The 23,995-nt window shown below is 42.6% G+C and overlaps 1 protein-coding gene across 1 annotated transcript in view; it reads left to right on the top strand.

The window, feature by feature from the left end:
* Positions 1 to 23,995, top strand: part of LOC137335707 (phosphatidylethanolamine-binding protein 4) — a 332,391-nt gene that overhangs the window by 219,253 nt on the left and 89,143 nt on the right. The window contains exon 5 of the mRNA XM_068001006.1: positions 1,340 to 1,385. Coding sequence (XP_067857107.1) covers positions 1,340 to 1,385 — 46 coding nt within the window. The remainder of the gene's footprint in view (positions 1 to 1,339; positions 1,386 to 23,995) is intronic.

The raw sequence follows: 23,995 nt of genomic DNA on the forward strand, positions 1-23,995 counted from the left end.
GCAGCTTTTGCATTTTGAGACATCTGCACACTCAAAAGTATGACACATGACAGTTTTGAGTTCCTACCTGAGCATTATTAACCAGCAAATCTCTCACAAACAATATATTGCCCTGTCTCTACCTTGTATATTTGGCACTTGCTAGTGTGCTGCAAATCAAAAGATGAAGGTATGGTGCCCTCATGGACATTTGCAGTTGTTTTACAGGAACATTCGTGTGAGATTTGTGGGTGGATGGAACTGATGTTGCAAATCTTGCCAATGGGTAGAAAAGGCAATTTTGATTAACAATATGAGAGATGGAGAGTAACTGACAGCTTGCTAGTTCTGTGCTGAACTTGGGTGGATATTGTTTTTTAAAAACAAATTTTCAATGGCAATTGAATCTTTGCATGAGAATGTGCCATGGGTTTAAGTGTGAGTGCCAGTTAACATATCTTTTTTTGAAGACAGTGGGGGTGATTTTGACTTTGTACGATAGTGTAAAATTTGTGACAGTGAATCAGAAGCTTGTTTTACATCTCCCTAGATTTTAATTTTAATTTAAGTGAATGGAAATAAAAATCGGGAGAGCTGTAAAACTGCCTGCCGATTCAGTATCACCTGTTTTACACTATCGCACAAAGTCAAAATTACCCCTAGTGAGTCCATGTAACACCTGGTGAAATGAGTATATAAATAGGCTTACATTCACTAACTTGAGGAAGGAGGAAGAGGCTATCAGTCTTCTACTTTGTCCTCATTGGGCAAGGCTGAGAGTACAAACATGTCCTTTATTATTCTTCAGTCCTAGCTGAAAGATTTTTTTCTTATGGGGTACTGGTGATGTTGTGGGCTAACACACTATCCGTTCACATCAGGGATTTGAGATTAAATCCAGGGCGGTCTCCAGACTCATTTTAAGAGTCCTGCATAGAATGTGTAGAGCAGACTCAAACCAGTTACTACTTGGTGTCAGTCCACAGCACAAATCTGTGTGTAATTTGGCACAAATTGACATTGTTGCTCATAGGAGCTGTATAGATGGTTGGTGTAAAAATGGTGAAGTTAGGAGAGATAACCTGGGTTGGGTTTAGGCTCATTGTTGGGGTAGGGAAGAGGGAGTTTTACTCTGCATTGTACTTAATACCTAACATTGGGGAATGCTGCCATAGGATGGTGAACCAGACCACCAAGCCTTCATTCTAGGAGGCCTATGCAGGGTGAGGGAATCCTATGTTATATTGTGGGAAAAATTTGTTGTTGGATACTCATTGTTTGAAGCTGTACAATACTACTCCATCAAGAAGCTTCAAGAGTAAATTTATTATCTCTTATCCTTCTCATTTTTCCCTGACAGGGTAAAGATCTGCAGACTGGAGTGATTCAAGGCACAGTGCTCTCAGGTAAGAATTGATTGATTACCACTCCCTTTATGTGCTCAGTTTCCCACCCCCACAACAGCCACTCACCCCTACTCATCCACCTTCAGCTAAGAGTAGGGGCTGGCACATACACTCCTCCAGTCCAATGACACAAGTATTGCTCAGTGACTTAGTCAGAAGAGGAGGTGTGCTTATTAATTCTCAGAGAATAAGGAGAATAACTGAGGCTGTTCACAGTGATTTTAAAGGTATATTCTCCCACTGGCATTTTTGCCCTGTTAAAAGTACCCATAAAATTAATTGTACTTGCCTGAAGACGTTCTGAATGCCTCTTTGTACAGATGAATAAAACTGAAACCAAATCCAGTGACTAACACAAAGTACAGTTGAATATGGAAAGAAGAAATTAAGGACACTGAGAGTGCCTATTTTTCCAATGCTCATTTATACTCCTGAAACACATTTTTTTAAAAGCTGGTACTAATATTACAGAGGGGTATTAACCATAGGTCTTATGTCACATGATTTACATGTCTGAACTTTTTAGCTTGGTCTGAAAATACACCCATAAACAGCATCAAACTTCTGTTTGGGCCCTGCTGGAGCTGTGTCTGCAACGTTCATACAATGTAAAGGACTTGTCAAACTCACCATGTGGTACATGTGCACTGCAGGGTGATAAACATATGAACCACACAAAATTGATGGGCAGGAAAAGACCAACTGGTCCATCAACCCTGCACCACCACTCATGATGGTTGGAACATCATGACTGGACACTTCCCCATCCCCACTTCCAACAATGCACCCCCCACACCCCCTATAGTCATGCAATCTCCTTGGAGAGACAAATAAAGCAGAGAAAAAACCCAGGGTCAAGAAGGGGAAAAATACTCTGGAAAATTCCTCTCTGACCCTGTCAGGGGATCAAAACCAGTCCTGGAGATCACATGGACCATGTGTTACCAATCAAGATATTTACCTCCTGTATGATGCGATCTCTGCCCCAGTCACTGCTCTCTGGGAAAAGAAGAACCGCCTAACACCCAGTCCATTCCTACTTTTACAACGTTTAATCTGTTTCTTCCTTCAGAAAAAGAGAGTGGGTACAAAATCACCACAAGATGTCACAGTCAGTGCACGTGGCCAATTACTTTGACTTTATTTTATTGAACCTTAAAGAATCACTCCACTAATTACTTTTGACATCATATTGCACTTCTATCAGACTTGCAGAGAAGCTTTTGTGTACCAGCAATTTGGTTGCAGTAAGAATGAGAACACTGCAGTCTTGCAATGATTCTACTTCTGTTAATGAAACTAAAAGCAAGCTTTGTACGTAGACGAACACCAATTACATTGACATTTTTTTTTGTTGTGTTTCATTAAAGTAAAATATGAAAGAAACACTGAGAAGAAATCCAGATATGCAATATTAGTCACAAATTTCTAGGCGATTCCTTTGTTTACAATTTTAGTGAAGAAATTAACCCATTTATTTTGAAATAAAATAGCAGACTATAGAAATATGTACCAACATTTGTTATGACCTCACAGCAAAATTTCAATCCGATAAATGCTGTACTATTATCTGTTCCCCCCCCCACCCCCCACCACCAACCCCCAAACCGGTCACTTCACGCCACACACAACACTCTGACCGAAAAATCAGGCAGAAGAGTTGCTCCTTGGTTTCGACCAGTTTGTTCAAACTGGTTATTTGGGGTGCATGAGGGGAAACACATACCCTCTGCTCAGCTTCTCCCCCCAATAGCAAACTATTCTCCTGTCTCTCCCCCTAGCCTTTAGCACCATGGCCTCCAAGTTTCACACCACAGCATCTAGGGACTGCACCTTACCTGCCTTCTGTTCCTTTCTGTATCTTATTTTTAAAAATCTTACTTCTATGTGCATTTCCTGTCTGTCCAACTTGACTTCCCGTTGTCATGTTTTTATCATACTTTTTGTGTCAACATTTTCCTATTATAAATTCCCATGTCCACACTTATAATGGGTTTTGACTGTTAATTTGCCACTCTCTGCATTCTGGCCTCTGGGTTCCCACAAATCGCTGAGAATGCTTTGTGAAAATATTTTTCGACCATCATTTTTTTTGAAGTAACTGAAATTTCTAATTCCCAAAATTAAGCGTTTAAACAAAATAAAAAATAACATTAATGGCAGTAACATTAAATGTATTTATCGATTGGCTTTTAGGCATTTTAATGTCTTTTTTAAAGTTTCTACTTTAAGGCCTTGCCTCTCCCTGGCCTTGGACTTGGACTTGATATTTTGATTGTGTCGTCTGTGCATGTGCAGTGTATCTAATTTCCTCGGAGGCATCAACACTGTTGAGTCAGCTGTATAGTTGGAATAGCTTTCTTTGGTTTCTAGCAGTTTCTGCTCAGTTCTTCTTCAAAATTTTTTGAAGAAGGGTTGGATGACATAGGGTGAGAGGAGCCTCGTGTGAAGCATGAACACCGGCATAGACTTGTTGGGCTGACTGGCCTGTTTCTATGTTGTAAATTCTATGTAAAAGCTAGAGGACAAATGTCAAAATCTTTGTTGAGGTAAAAATTTGTATTGAGTGATTTTAAAAAACACAGGAAGGCTGAGTGTGTGATTGCAAGGAGTGAGAAAGAATTGGCAGTGTACTGATTACCTGTTGTCTCTTTTATTTTGTGTTCCAAAACTCTAAAAAGTGCATTAGGCTGAGGGAGGGAATGGGAGACAGATGGAGGTCAGAGAGAGACTTCAGTCAGAGAGAAAGAAGTAGTGAGAGAGAGACTTCAGTCAGAGAGAAAGAAGTAGTGAGAGAGAGACTTCAGTCAGAGAGAAAGAAGTAGTGAGAGAGAGACTTCAGTCAGAGAGAAAGAAGTAGTGAGAGAGAGACTTCAGTCAAAGAGAAAGAAGTAGTGAGAGAGAGACTTCAGTCAAAGAGAAAGAAGTAGTGAAAGAGAGAGACTTCAGTCAGAGCGAAAGAAGTAGTGAGAGAGAGACTTCAGTCAGAGAGAAAGAAGTAGTGAGAGAGAGACTTCAGTCAGAGAGAAAGAAGTAGTGAGAGAGAGACTTCAGTCAGAGAAACAGAAGTAGTGAGAGAGAGACTTCAGTCAGAGAGAAAGAAGTAGTGAGAGAGAGACTTCAGTCAGAGAAACAGAAGTAGTGAGAGAGAGACTTCAGTCAGAGAGAAAGAAGTAGTGAGAGAGAGACTTCAGTCAGAGAGAAAGAAGTAGTGAGAGAGAGACTTCAGTCAGAGAAACAGAAGTAGTGAGAGAGAGACTTCAGTCAGAGAGAAAGAAGTAGTGAGAGAGAGACTTCAGTCAGAGAAACAGAAGTAGTGAGAGAGAGACTTCAGTCAGAGAGAAAGAAGTAGTGAGAGAGAGAGAGACTTCAGTCAGAGAGAAAGAAGTAGTGAGAGAGAGACTTCAGTCAGAGAAACAGAAGTAGTGAGAGAGAGACTTCAGTCAGGGAGACAGAAGTAGTGAGAGAGAGACTTCAGTCAGAGAGACAGAAGTAGTGAGAGAGACTTCAGTCAGAGAGACAGAAGTAGTGAGAGAGACTTCAGTCAGAGAGACAGAAGTAGTGAGAGAGACTTCATTCAGAGAGAAAGAAGTAGTGAGAGACTTCAGTCAGAGAGAAAGAAGTAGTGAGAGAGAGACTTCAGTCAGAGAGAAAGAAGTAGTGAGAGAGAGACTTCAGTCAGAGAAACAGAAGTAGTGAGAGAGAGACTTCAGTCAGAGAGACAGAAGTAGTGAGAGAGACTTCAGTCAGAGAGACAGAAGTAGTGAGAGAGACTTCATTCAGAGAGAAAGAAGTAGTGAGAGACTTCAGTCAGAGAGAAAGAAGTAGTGAGAGAGACTTCAGTCAGAGAGACAAAAGTAGTGAGAGAGACTTCAGTCAGAGAGACAGAAGTAGTGAGAGAGAGACTTCAGTCAGAGAGGCAGAAGTAGTGAGAGACTTCAGTCAGAGAGACAGAAGTAGTAAGAGAGAGACTTCAGTCAGAGAGACAGAAGTAGTGAGAGAGACTTCAGTCAGAGAGACAGAAGTAGTGAGAGAGACTTCAGTCAGAGAGACAGAAGTAGTGAGAGAGACTTCATTCAGATAGAAAGAAGTATTGAGAGACTTCAGTCAGAGAGAAAGAAGTTGTGAGAGAGACTTCAGTCAGAGAGAGACTTCAGTCAGAGAGAAAGAAGTAGTGAGAGAGAGACTTCAGTCAGAGAGACAAAAGTAGTGAGAGAGACACTTCAGTCAGAGAGACAGAAGTAGTGAGAGAGAGACTTCAGTCGGAGAGACAGAAGTAGTGAGAGACTTCATTCAGAGAGAAAGAAGTAGTGAGAGAGAGTCATAGAGTCATAGAGTTATACAGCACGGATAGAGGCCCTTCGGCCCATCGTGTCCGCGCCGGCCATCAGCCCTGTCTACTCTAATCCCATATTCCAGCATTTGGTCCGTAGCCTTGTATGCTATGGCATTTCAAGTGCTCATCCAAATGCTTCTTGAATGTTGTGAGGGTTCCTGCTTCCACAACCCTTTCAGGCAGTGAGTTCCAGACTCCAACCACCCTCTGGGTGAAAAAGTTCTTTCTCAAATCCCCTCTAAACCTCCCGCCTTTTACCTTGAATCTATGTCCCCTTGTTATAGTACCCTCAACGAAGGGAAAAAGCTCCTCAGTATCCATCCTATCTGTGCCCCTCATAATTTTGTACACCTCAATCATGTCCCCCCTCAGCCTCCTCTGCTCCAAGGAAAACAAACCCAATCTTCCCAGTCTCTCTTCATAGCTGAAGCGCTCCAGCCCTGGTAACATCCTGGTGAATCTCCTCTGCACCCTCTCCAAAGCGATCACATCCTTCCTGTAGTGTGGCGACCAGAACTGCACACAGTACTCCAGCTGTGGCCTAACCAGTGTTTTATACAGCTCCATCATAACCTCCTTGCTCTTATATTCTATGCCTCGGCTAATAAAGGCAAGTATCCCATATGCCTTCTTTACCACCTTATCTACCTGTTCCGCCGCCTTCAGGGATCTGTGAACTTGCACACCAAGATCCCTCTGACCCTCAGTCAGAGAGACAGAAGTAGTGAGAGACTTCAGTCAGAGAGAAAGAAGTAGTGAGAGACTTCAGTCAGAGAGAAAGAAATAGTGAGAGAGACTTCAGTCAGAGAGAAAGAAGTCGTGAGAGAGAGACTTCAGTCAGAGAGAAAGAAGTAGTGAGAGAGAGACTTCAGTCAGAGAGAAAGAAGTAGTGAGAGAGAGAGACTTCATTCAGAGAGAAAGAAGTAGTGAGAAAGAAACTGTCTTTTTCTTCATGCCAATAGTTCAAATTTCAAAAATATAAGTACTTGAATTTTGAAGCAAAATTAATTATATGTGATTTGTTGCCAGTTAGAAAATGCCAATGCTAATGGCTTACATTAGACAGAGATTCCAATTGCTAACACCTATGAGAGAAAATCAATGACAGAGACACAGATACATGGAGAGGCAGACAGAGAGATAGGGGGTAATTCTAATCTAACTCGCCGTAAACCCCACTGGTTCGGGTGGAACGCTAATTTCACACCTCACCCAATATTGACTTCATTGGAGAGTAAAATCGGGCGGGGTGTAAAACCAGCATTCCACCCAATCCCATCAGTTTGCTGATGGGGGGGGGGGGGTTAGGTTAACATTGCCCCAATCTAACTCTTCTAATTTGACTTCTTTTAAGAAAATAAGCAAGTAGAATTTTGAAAACAACCAAAGCCTTTTAGGGGGCAACAGATAGGAAGGGAAAGGAAAGGAGAAGGCAAACAGGCTGAGCGGGCCTCTGCACTTGCCACTTGCCCTTGATGGGAGGTAGTTGGAGTGAGTGAAAGGAGAGTTAAGGAGGGTGAGGTGAGTGACAGTGGAACAAAGGAGAGGGAGGATATAGGGATAAAAATAGAGGTAGTGATAGGGATGAGGGGATGGTAGGAAGACAAAGGGAAGTGGGGAGATGAAGGGGTAGGATACGCAATGGGAGAGGATGGGTGAAGCACAATTAACTGGGGGAGGGGATGGGAAGGAGGCTGAAGGATATAGAGGCATTGGAGAAGGTGCAAAAAAGATTCATAAGGATGATACCAGAACTGAGACGATATACTTATCAAGAAAGGTTAAACAGACTGGGGCTGTTTTCTCTATAGAGGAGAAGGCTGAGGGGTGACCTGATAGAAGTCTTTAAGATTATGAAAGGGTTTGATAGGTTAGATGTAGAGAACATGTTTCCACTTGTAGGGGAGTCCAAAGTTAGAGGTCGTAAATATAAGATAGTCACTAATAAATCCAATCGGGAATTCAGGAGAAACTCCTTTACCCAAAGAATGGTAAGAATGTGGAACGCTCTACCACAAGGAGTAGTTGAGGCAAATAGTATGGATGCATTTAAGGGGAAGGTCGATAAGCACAAGAGGGAGAAAGGAATAGAAGGATATGCTGATAGGGTTAGATGAAGAGGGGTGGGAGCAGGCTGATGTGGAGCATAAACCAGTCGGTCTGAATGGCCTGTTTCTCTGCTATAAACTCGATGTAACACCCTAAATGCAACCTGCAGCCATGTGTTGCCCCTTTCTATGCCACACCTTGCCATGCCACCCACTACATCCCACCCAAAGGAAAGAAGAAAAAGACAGAGAGAAGCATCACAGGAGAGAGAGAGAGAGAGAGAAACAAAAAGAATTAAGAAGAGAGAAGCAGAAGAGCAGTAACCAAGAGAGAGAAACAACATGAAGTCAGCAAAGAGAGGTAAGAGAGACTATATTCTCTAATGCCATGCAAGATTGGACATTCAAAATTCCAGTAACCAGCTTCTTGGACAAATGTACAGTGTTCCCATTCTTGAACTTCCAGTATCTTATATCCTGGACTCAAACAGTCAAACACTGATTCCTTAGACTTATATAGACAAACTCCCATCCCTTACTAGTCTCGAAGACCAGACCCTGACCACTTGTCAGATGAACCTACCTTCTCCTACAACTTCTAATTATGCTATCCCCTAAACGTTATCAAAACACTACGCCTTCATGCCAAGATGGACGCCGCCCAAATTTTAATCTTCTGAAAGTCCCACTCGCTCTTGAAATGTTATATTTCCTCAGCTGAAAGCATTGTTGTTGAAGTTCCACGCATTCAAAAAGTTGGTACAATTTCAGTGAATATCTGCGAGAATGACACTGTTGTGACTGGATGAAATTCCATCTAAAGCAATGTATGATCCTCTCGTTGCACTAAATGCAGGGGAAGGGGCATCTTCAATTACATTTTCATAAAGTGATTCTTATTTTCATGAATGTGATCCAGTCATTTTTTGACTTCATCATAAACGGTTTGAATGACTTGGAGAATAGTGTGCATACCTCACTTCCAACATGGACCTCAAAACTCTCTCGTGCTTGTGGAATTATTTCATCCAATGATGCACTTTCTTCTACACTAATGTACCCTACCTTGTACAATCTTTATAGCCCATCTTTTTTTATTATTTGTTCATGGGATGTGGGCGTCACTGGCAAGGCCAGCATTTATTGCCCATCCCTAATTGCCCTTGAGAAGGTGGTGGTGAGCCGCCTTCTTGAACTGCTGCAGTCCATGTGGTGAAGGTTCTCCCACAGTGCGGTTAGCAGGGAGTTCCAGGATTTTGACCCAGCGACGACGAAGGAACGGCGATATATTTCCAAGTCGAGATGGTGTGTGACTTGGAGGGGAACGTGCAGGTGGTGTTGTTCCCATGTACCTGCTGCCCTTGTCCTTCTAGGTGGTAGAGGTCGCGGATTTGGGAGGTGCTGTCGAAGAAGCCTTGTCGAGTTGCTGCAGTACATCCTGTAGATGGTACATACTGCAGCCACGGTGCGCTGGTAGTGAAGGGAGTGAATGTTTAGGGTGGTGGATGGGGTGCCAATCAAGCGGGCTGCTTTGTCCTGGATGGTATCGAGCTTTTTGAATCTTGTTGGAACTGCACTCATCCAAGCAAGTGGAGAGTATTCCATCACACTCCTGACTTGTCTCTTGTAGATGGTGGAAAGGTTTTGGGGTGTCAGGAGGTGAGTCACTCACCGCAGAATACCAAGTCTCTGACCTGCTCTTGTAGCCACAGTATTTATGTGGCTGGTCCAGTTAAGTTTCTGGTCAATGGTGACCCCCCAGGATGTTGATGGTTGGGGGATTCGGCAATGGTAATGCCGTCGAATGTCATGGGGAGGTGGTTAAACTCTCTCTTGTTGGAGATGGTCATTGCCTGGCACTTGTCTGGTGCGAATGTTACTTGCCACTTATCAGCCCAAGCCTGGATGTTGTCCAGGTCTTGCTGCATGCAGGCCTGGACTGCTTCATTATCTGAGGGGTTGCGAATGGAACTGAACACGGTGCAATCATCAGCGAACATTCCCATTTTTGACCTTATGATGGAGGGAAGGTCATTGATGAAGCAGCTGAAGATTGTTGGGCCTAGGACACTGCCCTGAGGAACTCCTGCAGAAATGTCCTGGGGCTGAGATGATTGGCCTCCAACAACCACTGCCATCTTCCTTTGTGCCAGGTATGACTCCAGCCACTGGCGAGTTTTCCCCCTGATTCCCATTGACTTCCATTTTACTAGGGCTTCTTGGTACCACACTCGGTCAAATGCTGCCTTGATGTCAAGGGCAGACACTCTCACTACACCTCTGGAATTCAGCCCTTTTGTCCATGTTTGGACCAAGGCTGTAATGAGGTCCATGTTAAAGTGTTCAGAATATAACCATAGAGCTACATCAGGGAACTGCTACTGGTGACATTTATGATTAGTAAGAGTGACACAGATTGCAAACCCACTTAAACATATGGAGCTATGTTTATTTTTAAAAGTGACTTTCACAAAAATAGGTTGTATTTTTAAGCCAAGATGAGAGATTGCTACTCTTAATCAGTGAACTTGTCTATGACGATTGCAACAGTGTTTGATTAAAAGCTAATTTGGCTTTGTTTCACAACCACTCCATCTGAGATCAGCTAACTCAGCACAGACCAGGGATTGAATCTGGAACCTCCCTGGTTGGCTCAGTAACAAACTCGGTGGTTCCGGCAACCCACTAAGCTCCAAGTTGGGCAAGAATTACCTTTTAATGTTAGCTGTGTAATAGGAACAAAGGAACAGGAGGAGGCCATTCAGCCCCTTGAGCCTGTTCCATCACTCAATTAGATCATGGCTGAGCTGTATCTTAACCCCATCTACCCGCTTTGGTTCTGTAACCCTTAATACCCTTGCCTAACAAAAATCTATCTATCTCAGTTTTGAAATTTTCAATTGACCCCCAGCCTCAACAGCTTTTTGGGGGAGAGAGTTCCAGATTTCCACTACCCTTTGTGTGAAGAAGTGCTTCCTGACATCGCCCCTGAATGGCCTAGCTCTTGCTCTGGACTCTCCCACCAGAGGAAATAGCTTTTCTCTATCTATCCTTTCAATTCCTTTAATCATTTTAAACCCCTCAATTAGATCACCCCTTAATCTTCTATGTTCAAGGGAATACAAGCCTAGTCTTTGCAACCTGTCCTCATAATTTAACCCTTTTAGGATGTGACAAAGTATGTTGTATCGATTTAGTGGGAAAAAAAATAACAAAAATATTATATCAGAAGAATGTTATTTCCTTCCTTTATCCCTATGATAGAAAGGAAGTTTTCATTTTTGATTCTAGATCGTTATGCACCAGAATGTATGTGTGTATATATAGATATATATAAAATAAATTTACAGAAAAATGTTAATTGGCATGATAAATTGAGTTGGAATCCTGTCCAAAACTTTGATACTGTCTTTAGAATGAGTTAGTTGACATTTGATCTTTACACAACAATAAAAGAAATGGGTATCTGTACCGAATGCAGCTGCCAGAAAAATGTACCATTGTGCAGTAATAAATTCAATGAAATGCAGCAACGTTCTTGAATTTCATTGGAATGCGATATCTGATTTGTTTGAATCACATTTGTAAGAGTTTATTGTAGGAGCTTCAGCCCATTGTGCCCTTGCCAGTGTGAGCTCCACTTTGGAGCTATCTGCTTTAATTTGATTTCCCAGCTCTTTTTCCATACTCTAATAATTTTCTTCTTTCAGTGTTTCTCTAATTCATTTTCAAATGCCTTGATTAACTCCACTTGAATGGCCACTTGCGGTAATACGTTCTATATTCTAATAACCCTTGCATGAAAAGAAATCTCCAACCTACCCCTTTCGGATCACTGCTCTTTTTGACATATAAATGACCTGGACTTGGGTATACAGGGTATAATTTCAATGTTTGCAGCTGACAGGAAACTCGGAAATATGGTAAACAATGTGAAGGATAGTAACAGACTTCAGGAGGACATAGACAGACCGGTGAAATGGGCAGACACATGGCAGATGAAATTTAACGTTGAGAAGTGTAAATTGTTACATTTTGGTAGGAAGAATGAGGAGAAGCAATGTAAACTAAATGGTACAATTTTAAAGGGGGTGTAGGAACAGAGAGATCTGGGGGTGTATATACACAGATCTTTGAAGGTGGCAGGACAAGTTGAGAAGGCTGTTAAAAAAGCATATGGGATCCTGGGCTTTATTAATAGAGGCATAGAATACAAAAGCAGGGAAGTTATGCTAAACCTTTATAAAACACTGATTGGGCCTCAGCTGGAGTATTGTGTTCACTTCCAGGCACCACACTTTAGGAAAGATGTGAAGGCCTTAGAGACGATGCAGAAGAGATTTATTAGAATGGTACCAGGGACTTCAGTTATGTGGAAAGACTGGAGAAACTGGGGTTGTTCTCCTTACAGCAGAAAAGGTTAAGAGGAGATTTGATAGTGATGTTCAAAATCATGAATGGTTTGATAGAATAAATAAGGAGAAACTGTTTCCAGTGGCAGAAGGATCGGTAACCAGAGAACTCAGATTTAAGGTGATTGGCAAAAGAACCAGAGGCGACATGAGGATGCATTTTTTTACGCAGCGAGTTGTAATGATCTGGAATGCACTGTCTGAATGGGCAGTGGAAGCAGATTCATTAATACTTTTCAAAAGGGAATTGGATAAATACTTGAAGAGAAAGAAATTACAGGACTATTGGGAAAGAGCAGGGGAATGGGACTAATTGGATAGCTCTTCCAAATAGCCAGCACAGGCATGATGGGCCAAATGGCCTCCTTCTATGCTGTATCCTATGATACTAGTTTTCTCATATTAATCCTAAATTTACCTCACATGAATTCTGACTCACCCAACACTTGCTACCTGTGCCGCACCAAATCAACAACAATTTGCATTTATATAGCACCTTTAACATAGTAAAAATCCTGCTCATCTATCACTCCTATCCTTGCTGACCTCCATTGTCTACCCGTCCCTCAGTGCATTGATTTCAAAATCCTTGTCCTTGTTTTCAAGTCCCTTCACAATCTTGCCTCTTTCTACCTTTGCAGCCTCCTCCAGCCCTTCGACCCTGTCCACATCCTCTGCTTTTCCAATTCTGGCCTTCTGCCTGTTTCCCCTTCCCGCCAATCTACCATTTGTGGCAGAACTTGGAGCCCTCTTTCCCCAACAGTCAGGAACTCTCTTAAACCCCCTTCATCTTGAAGCACCCTTTCCCACTTTCAAAAGCCTCCTTAAAATCTACCTCTTCAATGTGCTTTCAGTCGTCTCCCTGTCCCCCCTCCCCTCTCTTACTCCTGCTTGGGTCTGATGTCAAACTGTGAGGTGCCTTATAAATTGTAAACAATTTTACAACACCAAGTTATAGTCCAACAATTTTATTTTTAATCCCACAAGCTTTCGGGGGCTTTCCCCTTCCTCAGGCGGTGTGGAACATTTTCCACACCGCCTGAGGAAGGGGAAAGCCCCCGAAAGCTTGTGGGATTAAAAATAAAATTGTTGGACTATAACTTGGTGTTGTAAAATTGTTTACAATTGTCAACCCCAGTCCATCACCGGCATCTCCACATCACAGGTGCCTTATAAATGCATTGTTGTTATCAATTCATCAACTGGCAGAAATAGTGTTCTGTTTTATCCACTAAACCTCTTAAAAATTTTGAATACTTCTATTAGATCCTACTTAATCTTCTCTGCTATTGTAAATACAGCCCCAGTTTTTGAAGTCTCTCATCATAACTATACCATTCATCCTTGTGCAATCCTTGTGAATCCACATTGCACCTTTCCCATGGCTCCAATATCCTTTCTATAGGGGCTGCCCCTTTTAAAGGTCCGTATATCTGTTACATTCCTCGACCTCTCTGTTCCTCCACTCCTTGAGAATTTTACCATTTAAGGTATATTTACGTTGTCTTTTTTTTACCCCCAAAAATGATCTACTTCACATTTACTCCTCTTGAATTGCCTTTGCCAAATATCTGCCCACTCCCCTAACCTGTCTGTATCCTTTTGCAGTCACACGCACTCTTCCTCCCAGTTTACTCTGCTACCTCTTCCTCCCAGTTTACTCGCAAACGTATTATTCCCTCTGTGCCCATGTCCAAATCTTCTATGTGCACCAATCCATGAGGCACACTGTTAGTTACACTTTGCCAATCCAAGAAACATCCATTTACTTGTACTCCTTATTCTTCCCCAATTCCTCTCTTCACAGAGTCAATTTACCTTGAATTCTTTGGGCCTTAACATCACGATTACGAGTTCAGTTTTCGAACATAGTTCCATGAAAATACAAGTTACCCAATAAAATAATTGCTTCCAAAGAAGAAAGATGAGGATTCATTTAAAAACATAGTTTAAATGTGTGCAAGTACGTGATATCTTTATATGCTGATAATTAGCTATAAACTATGATGCTCATACACTCTCTTTCCATCTGTCACAATCATAAATCATAATGATCAAGATAATTAACAAGCAATAGGCTTTTCATTGCCTTCTTTACCTCTTTCTTGGCCATGATTGTATTAAGAAAAACAACAGGAATGCTGCCTTTACAGATACTGCATGATTTTATTTTTAAAAGTGAGTGCAGCTGTAAAACATTGACACTGCCACTAATATGTACATTATTTAAAAATGAATTGGCCTAAATGCATCCAGTGGTGTTCTAATGGGGCCTCAATATTAAACCCCTCCTCCCCACCCCCCTCCCAGTGACGGGCGGGCGAGGGTGAACTGCGTGGAACACGACTCCAACATGGCGCGCACGCGCCTGCTGCCATTTTTACATCGGCGGATATTGGGGTGTCTGAGCGTCGCGCCGTGGTGAGGCGGGACACTTATTAACATATTTAAATTGGGCTCCTACAGTGTAATTGGGAGCCCAATCTCCAGCTTCCCTCCCCCAGCCCTGTTAACCAGCCGACTCCCCCCACCGCCCCCCAGCACCAATCTCCAGCCTCACCCCTCCTGATTGCAGGCCTCCCCCACCCATACTCATCACTACGTGACCAGCACCCTCCCAATCTGAGAGGCCCGGGGAATGATGGAAATTGTTCGCCCGAGTGAAGACGTCAACGTGGAGCTGCCTGCCTCATTGACAGCGACCCTCAGGTAAGTCCCGGGAGGGGGGGAAGTGGAGCGGGTGGCGGGGCAGGGGCTGATTGCGGCTCCTGTGGAGTTGGAGCAGCACTCCTGTTTCAAGTAGTTCCACAGGATGGGCTTTTTAAATTAAATGTTTTTAACTTACTTGTGATTGGTGGCCGCGGGGGACATTGAAGTATCCTGAGTGTCGCAGGCCTCGGGCCTGTCCCGCTCATGGCTGACCAATTTCTTAATGGGGTCCTTCAACAGACATTAAGCCCCTATTTTACTTCCCACAGGACTCCTAAAGAAAAGGGCCCCACGAATTTAGCAGTGGGATCATCGCCTGCGCAGATTGAGCCCAGGCTGCCCCACTGCTAAATTGGTGCATGTTTTACGCCCAAAAAATGGACGTAACGCATACCAATCTCTAGCCTATAGTGTGTCTTGCTTTCGATTTAGAGTCTGCCAATCTCTGTTTTATTTGTCCAGCTGTGAGCTCAGCCCCCACACAGCCGTGATCTCACTTCCCTGGTGGTCACCATTGTAAACAGAGTTTTTGAGGCTTTGCTGGCCTTGACACTAAAGTCTCAAAGCTGCATGTGGTGGCTTCATTAGAATTCAATTGACACCATTTTCTGAAGCATGCTGCTGTTGATCAATAAAACAGATTCCTGTTATTGACACTGACACTTTGTCAGCTGAAATAGTGACAGTAACAGAGGTTTACACCAATATATATTTCCCTCAGAGAAATATCCAAGATGAACTGTTTTGCAAAATTAGGCCACTATGAAATAAGTCACTCAGTTTTGTCACTGACTGTCACTGAAGTTTGTGCAGCTTCTGATTATGTTTCCCATTTCAAGGGAGCTGCGGGTGCTTGCTGCTGGCTGGTGTCAGAAATGAATGAAAATGAAAAGTATGCGTGCATATGAATTCTGCATACAAAAGTTGTATAGTAATAGGCAGGAACTGACAGCAGAAAGTGACAGATATAAAAGTAAACGTGCATCTACTAAAAAGAATCGGGACCTCAAAAAATGAGGACAGTGAAATAGCATAAGATGGAATCCATTTTATCGAGAGTACAAAATTTGTGACGTTTAACTACTGTGTTTGCTTGAGTGTTTATTAATCTAGATTTATTAGGTCCAATTTAGATTAAACTCTTTTCCAACACCCTCACCATCCAAAACTTGCTTGTTGCATCATATCCCTCATATAAATACCTTTAATCCCAATATTTTGTTGAGGGTAACGTGGCTGAATTAGTGTTGCAAACTAAGTGGAGAACCAAATAACAAGATGACATAAAATGATATAGACCTAGAATGTACAGCACAGAAACAGGCCATTCTGCCCAACCGGTCCATGCCAGTGTTTATGCTCTACACGAGCCTCCTTCTCCATCTAACCCTATCACCAGATTGTTATTGTTTTGGCTCAAGTAGACTCGTGGGAGTGCTGCTGATCTTAAAGAGATTGAAAAAAAATGCTGGCAGCCAGACATCCACTAAGCTGTCATGCAAACTTGGATAAGGTGGAAGAACCTGAATGCTGAATATTGGTATGAGGATGGAGAGGTTGAGCCACAGTGCAGGGAACCAAATCACTTTCTGCTCTCTGCTGTGCTGGGTAACTGGCCTGTGCTTCCACTTCCAGTCAAGAGTCAGAGTCACCTATACAGTTAGACGTAATGCGAGGAGATGTGTAGGGTGAGTAATTTTGTTGTAAACTTAAATTCTCTCTGTTCATTTATATTATTCTTTGGTAAAATCCTAACATGGATGACTGCTACATTTTTCTAGAGTAATTGCAGACAGGACATCAAGGCAACACATGGAGCTGACCTCTGTTATGCACATGGAGCTTGAGAGAAGGCCACCCTAATCAAGATGAGTCAGAGTGAGGGGAGAGCTCTTCTGAAGAAACAACTATTGAGTTATCCATTATCCAGTAACAAGGTGACATATTCAACTTATCCGATAAGTTGCTTATGTTTTTTTTGTAAAACAGCTAAGTGTGGGTTGTACTGTGCATATTCAGCATCTTTCCCTCTTCTTGATCGGGTCAGCTGGCCTCTCCTTGATCGGGTCAGCTGGCCTCTCCTTGATCGGGTCAGCTGGCCTCTCCTTGATCGGGTCAGCTGGCCTCTCCTTGATCGGGTCAGCTGGCCTCTCTTTGATCGGGTCAGCTGGCCTCTCTTTGATCGGGTCAGCTGGCCTCTCTTTGATCGGGTCAGCTGGCCTCTCCTTGATCGGGTCAGCTGGCCTCTCTTTGATCGGGTCAGCTGGCCTCTCTTTGATCGGGTCAGCTGGCCTCTCTTTGATCGGGTCAGCTGGCCTCTCTTTGATCGGGTCAGCTGGCCTCTCTTTGATCGGGTCAGCTGGCCTCTCTTTGATCGGGTCAGCTGGCCTCTCTTTGATCGGGTCAGCTGGCCTCTCCTTGATCGGGTCAGCTGGCCTCTCTTTGATCGGGTCAGCTGGCCTCTCTTTGATCGGGTCAGCTGGCCTCTCTTTGATCGGGTCAGCTGGCCTCTCTTTGATCGGGTCAGCTGGCCTCTCTTTGATCGGGTCAGCTGGCCTCTCTTTTCCTCATCCTTTGTTATTTCTTTCCATCGGCGGCCAGAAAAGTGGTGCATCTCTTCAGCTCTTTCTGGCAGCCTTTTAGTAGGGCATACAGCTTCCCTGGTAAATAAACTCAGCTTTTCACCTCCTCGTCCTCAATCTTCCGTCTTTTCATCCTTCTATGCTCTTCCTTATACCACGTGCTTAATGCTGATCTTTGGAAAGCTGCTGTTCATTATCCAGCTCTTTAGTCATCATGATGGTAGCCATGAAACCATGGTTGCTGATGCCCTGATCTAATACTATTGGGATCCATAAATGTTTTCTGAATTTGGGTGAGAAAGACCAGTGATCTTTTGTGTAGCTGGTTATGTTGTCTCATTCATAGGCCAGAAAATCGCCTATCCTCTAATTCTGTTGTCTAAAATGTTGGAAGGAGGACCTGTTCATGCATTGTGAAAATACTGATCAGTGCATCCTGGAAATGTCAGTAAGTGGTTTGTTAAAAATGTAAAATTAGTGCCATATATATTCATATGCATGACTAACTTTGTTTTCTTTTTGCTTTAGCCAACATCTCCCTAACCACAAGATATTCCAGCAGGAAACTATATCATAGTGAAGCTCCTTAATGAGCTCCATTATTTCCATGAAGCCCACATGTAAAAATTCTTAAGGAATTGAGGGAATATCAATCCCTGTCAGCAGATGACGGAGCAGCTGAGGCAAAAAACAGCCATGACGCTGTGAAAGTTATTAGCTTATCTAAATATCTGGCTGAGAACAAGTTCTTATTTGAGGGGATCAGGAATGGTTCAGTTGTAAAGTCACCAACTCAATCCCATTTGACCAGAAGAGGGGAGAGAATCCTCAGCAACTTGCTGAAAGAGGCATGACAAGGAGGGGTTGCTGGAGAGGGGAAACCAACTCAAATAAATGGAAAGAATTATATTAAGCCACCAAACGTTTATTTATCAGCAGTTAAAATGAAAAATTTCCTGTCCTTCAAAAATGCTTTACACAGGAAAATTCTAAAAATGTTATATTGAGATTTTAATTCTATCAAATGAAGACATCATGAATATCCAAACAGTTCAAAACTGTGAAATGTTTTGAGTCCTTTTTTTGCCAAGGTAGTATTTGGAGATTACCTACTTGAAACCAAAGTTGTAATTTTACTTTGTCAGTAAAATAAAAGATTACCATGTTGCCACATTATAAAGTAACATAAACATCACTGAAGCCCAGCATTTGTCTGATTGGCAGCTTGTGCTTCAATTTTCTTTGTACATTGGTTTGTTTTTGTGTTCTAATGCATAAAAAGCTACTTTCAAAAATTTAGTAGTTTATGTGTTTGAATATTCAGCAGATAATGCCACTGTCCGGCAGGCACCGACGCCTTCCATTATGGGACACAGAGGCTTGCTCAGTGTCCAGTGCACAGGGCCAATGTAGTGCAGCCCTGATAATGTATTTGAAAGAAAGAAAGATGCATTTATATACCACCTTTCACGACCTCAGGATGTCCCAAAGCGCTTAACAGTCAATTAAGTACTTTTTGAAGTGTAGTCATTGTTGTAATGTAGGAAACATGGCAGCCAATTTGCACACAGCAAGCTCCCACAAACAGCAATGAAATAGTGACTAGATAATCTGTTTTAGCGATGTTGGGTGTGGAATAAATATTGGCCAGGATACCGGGGAGAACTCCCTTGCTCTGCTTCCCTTAGTGTCATAGGATCTTTTACGTCCACCTGAGAGGGCAGACGGGGCCTTACTTTATTTGGAGTGCTTGAATAACTCTTCAGATGCTCAAAGCCTCTCTAAAATGGTACTGAATGGGAAGACCTTTTCCGTATGTTGGGTCCTGTCTCATAAGGTGGACTTATTTGTTTGGATTTGTTGCGAGAAGCTACTTCATTCATTTGTACCTGTTGCAGTGCTTCTTCACTGTTTATCTGTTTCACTATTTAGTTCCTTTGTTCTTTTGCCAAAAAATGACGTAACTGGCAGCATCTTCAAGCCAGATCACATCTGTTATATTTGCCTTTTCCCCCAGGGATCTTCTGTTGTGTGCTTCCTCTATAAGAGTAAAGGATATCCTGCTAAGCATCCTTTGTGCCTGCTGGAGGAGGAAGATCAGACGAAATATGCCCGACAGGTGCATTTGCACTTTAGGAAATCAATTAGGACTCACCTTTATGCCACTACCAGTGTTTAGAGGGCCAACCACTTCATGTTGGGGTGAAGGGAGCGGGGGAAGCACAAGAGGCTAGAGTTGGAGGAATGCAGAGTTCTTTTAGGGCTGAAGGAGGTTATAGGGAGAGGCCAGCCCATGGAGGAACTGAACATAAGGATGAGAATTTTAAAATCGAGTCATTGTTGGACCAGGAGCCAATGCAGGTCAGCGAACACAGGGGTGATGGGTGAGCGAGACTTGGTGCGGGTTAGGATACGGGCAGCAGCGTTTTGGATGTGCTCAACTTTATGGAGGGTGTAAGATGGGAGGCCAGTCAGGAGAGCATTGGAATAGTCGAGTCTGGAGGCAACAAAAGCTTGTTGAAACAATTGATAAAAGAGTTTCACAGGCAAAGCACTCTTTCTTTGCAGATTTTCCAAATACAGTCCTCACTACTTACACCGTCCATGCTTATCATGGGCAGTCACCTATATCGGGCAAATAGCGCTAACCATTTTCCAGTACCATAGCAGTCAATTACAAAGGCTCTGCTTATATTGTATTAAGCTTGCCAGTTATTTTGGGCAGCTCAATCCCCTGTACTTGCCGAAGCAGTAACAAACTTCCTGTTTTTCATTGTATCGCAGCAAAGAAGCCCTTTTCATAATTTCCAAAATTACATTGATACACGGATATCATTCATTCAACAATCCCCAGTCAGTATCAGGATGTGATTGATCCAAGTTCTGAAGCCCGGGGCTGCTTTCGTTTAATGTGCGAGATAGTTAATAGGTATAGGAGGAAAGCCAAGCTTCATATGATGCCACAGGTAGCCCTGTTTTGCCTGTAGAAGAAACCTGTCGCGGTTTAATCATTTAAAAAATCCCCCTTTGTACAAAACCGAACCAACGGTTCACACTCCGAATCTTCTGGAGCGTGTCTGGAGCTAATGCTTCATTCCTACAACCTATGATGGTTTTACTGTCCACCACTTATAATGGACGAATCGTGTTAACACCAATGCACCCGCTATAAGTGGTGGGGGCTGTAATTGTAGACTTCTCTCACTAGCTTGGTAGCACCTTAATCTCAATCGGTTATAGTTGTATTTGTAACTCCACAGGTGTTACTGCCTACAAAATTTGTACCTTACCTCTGCATCCATTGTGGCTTGATCAAGGTCATAACTCTAGAAGTTCAGAAGTGTCTAAACCTTAAACTTCCCTCGCTGTTTGATATTAAGCACCCACTGCTTCAGAATTGAGGCTCGAGGCATTTTAATTCCCAGGCTTCGTTTAAATCCCGCCAGCCGACTTCCCACCCATTCCAATGAGAAGCAGTAAGAAAGACAGCCCGCTGACAGCGGGTAGGTGACTTGATTGGCCACCAGGGCCGTCCGCAGGGGTCTCATGATTGGGAGGAGAGGCCGAAGCATTCCTTGAGGAGCCCCACAAGAAAAGTAAAATAAACGTAACTGTTTGGGCCTCTTCTGGCCCTGATCCTTTTCCCTGCCATCTTCACCTGGCAGGAAAGCTACTGCAGATTCCCAATCAAGTCACAGGGTTAAAATTGCAGTTGGGTCCTAATGACTCAATCGGGACCCGACCTGCATAGGTAAAAATGGACCCCACCGGCATTGGGCAGGTGTCTTGCCAGGTTAAAATCGGAACCGGGCAGCTCCCGGTGGCTCCAGGGCGGGTAAGCAACCTGGGCGATTTTAACTACCCACCTGCCTGGTTTCTGCTAAGCGACTAGGGTTAAAATCACACCCAAAGTCTTTTGCCATTGATAAACCAATCTGCAAAACTAAGGCAGTCATTTGTACAAAGAACAGCCAGCAACATTAACACAGATACAAAGGACTATCAAAGAGCACACAAGGGAGGGTAGGGTTAAATGATGCACCCCCTCTATTTGCAGGCGCTGGGACTTGTTATGCAGTCTCCTTCTGCAAGCAGATTAAAAGAAGGTATTTATTTTGGAATAAGGAATGAGAGAAAAGATCTGTGTCCTCCAGATGTCCTGGGCAGCAGCCTCCTTATACAAGTCTGTGAACATCCAGCAACCACCTTGTGATGGCTGTGTTTCGATGTTCATTGCTTGGCATATATAATGGTCCACATGGCAACCACATTGCTATGGGAGCAATGCAGAGTGCCCTGATGAAATATTGGCATTCCTGTATGTTTGGAAAGTACAGTTGCCAGTGATTCTACACTAAGCTTACCATGAATTGTTGTTACGGCAACATTATGAAATTAAGCAAAAGGTTCGCAATACAGTACTTAACTTAGTAACCTTCCTGAGACCAGCAAATTTCCTCATCTGCTGTCCAGTTCAGTGCAGAGATAACTCTGCCACCTCCACATCAGTATTATTATTGGTTTTGGTTGCATACCCATTTTATTTTTAACATCTATATTTCATGTAACAAACCTGGATAGAGCTGCCTCAAATAATGTTAAATTATCTTGTCTATAGAAAGTACAGCACACAGATTTTTTTCAGAACACGCTCTGCTTTGCCAAAGTCAATGCGTTTATACAGCTGACCATTTTAAAACAAGATGGAGTTTAATGAACTGTGAGATAAAAGTTGATGTTGCATGGAAATTGCAGTCATCTTTCTCGCTGTGAGCATGTCTTTGTCTAATGTGAGCGCTGCCTGCTGACAGTGAAACTCTGTGAGTTAAACAGTGATCAGATCATCTGAATGCAAGTAACTGTAATACTGGTGGAGGCAGTTTAGATAGCAAAGACCACATAAAGTTTAAAAGTGGTAGTGTCTTTGTTACACATGATCACAAAATGATTGTGGATGAGGAAGACCATTGAGCCCATCTTAATTCATCCATCTTAAATCCTACCCCATTGCCAGTTGTTTCTCAAATGATCCCAGAGTTTTATTTTGCTGCTGTTACTATATCTGGAAGTCTATTCCATATTCTGATCACTCTTTGTGTGAAGAAGAATTTGTTGAGATGAGTCTTAAATTTACGTTTTACTAGCCTCAATCTGTGTTCCCTTGTCCTACTCTTGTAATATTCCAGATTTGCCTTTTCCATTCCCATAATTATCTTGTATAGCTCTATAAGATCCTTGTATCTTCTATAGGTCACTGCAGAAATCTACATCAAGATTAAAACTATTGTGAACATTCATATCTGTGTTTTTTAAAGGGGGTTGTGTGCCCTTAGGATCTTTTTAGTTTGTAGTTCAGAAATTCCTGCTGTAAGGAAGGCAGGAAGCAAGTTGGCAGCACACTGCCAGTTTGCCCTGGTGCTGACAGTACCATTGATTGTGAAAAGTATTAACTGTGCATTTTATGCAGAAGATTAGAGTGGAGGTCGCTCTATTTAAATTGTTCAAAATGCTTGAAAAGAATGTGGCCGTGCTCTGCCATCATGTGTACTGCTGATCAGATGTGTTTCTATAGCACTGTTGTTCATTACATTAGCCACCAGCCACATGTGGCTAATTGGGAATCCAGATGTGGCCAATTGCATTTCTGATTAGTGAATCAAAAATGAGTAACAGACACCATCATTGGGTGTGTGATCTCAGTACTTATATTCGCATGGCATACACACGTGTATTTTAACCTTTTTGTGCATTTGCTGGTAAAATGGTAAGAAGAAAAACAGAGTGTGAGAGTGTTTTTTGATCGCTGTGATTGCTTTACATTCTTGATTACTTTGTGGTGGTAGATGTTTCTTAAGTAAATATACACAAGAAGTCGAAATTGCTTGGAGCGGCGAAGCAACACTTATCGCCAGTCCATAGATTTATACTAACCCACTAACTTACTGCAGTAGGCCACTTCCTCGAATAGGAAGAGAAGAGCCCATTATCAGTTCAAGTGAAGCTAGGACCCTGGGAGAAGCGAGAGGATCCCTCTCCCCTCGACCGATCAGATCACAGCATTTTTAACAGCTGCCTCTGCAGGCGTGGAATGTTAAACCAGGAAGTGACAACATTGTAAATCAATGTAAAAACAGTTATAGACAGCGAAAAAAGAGAGGGTAAGAAACAATAGAATTAAATAAAAGAGACAGAAGGGAAAAGTAAAGAAAAAAATTTGAATTTTTTGAATTTTAAAATTTTTTATTGACCAAAAGCTATTAAAATAAGGAATAATGAGATTCCATATTTTTAAAAGTTAATTTTTAGTTGTTTGGCAATCATTAAGACTTACCGCACTATTAAAACTTAATTTAGATCTGTATTTTTAAGCATACCGCTTTGGTGGCATCATTAGTTACTTTCCAGCAAGATAAGCAAGTTTGTGCTTTTTCATTGATTTCCCTGATTGCAGCGTGCGATGGCCCTTTAATTCGCAACTTTCATTTTGCCGGCGATCCACTCGGAGCATGCTCCGGATTTCCGC

This window comes from Heptranchias perlo, chromosome 20 (genome assembly GCF_035084215.1).
Source record: "Heptranchias perlo isolate sHepPer1 chromosome 20, sHepPer1.hap1, whole genome shotgun sequence".
NCBI classification, from domain to species: domain Eukaryota; kingdom Metazoa; phylum Chordata; class Chondrichthyes; order Hexanchiformes; family Hexanchidae; genus Heptranchias; species Heptranchias perlo.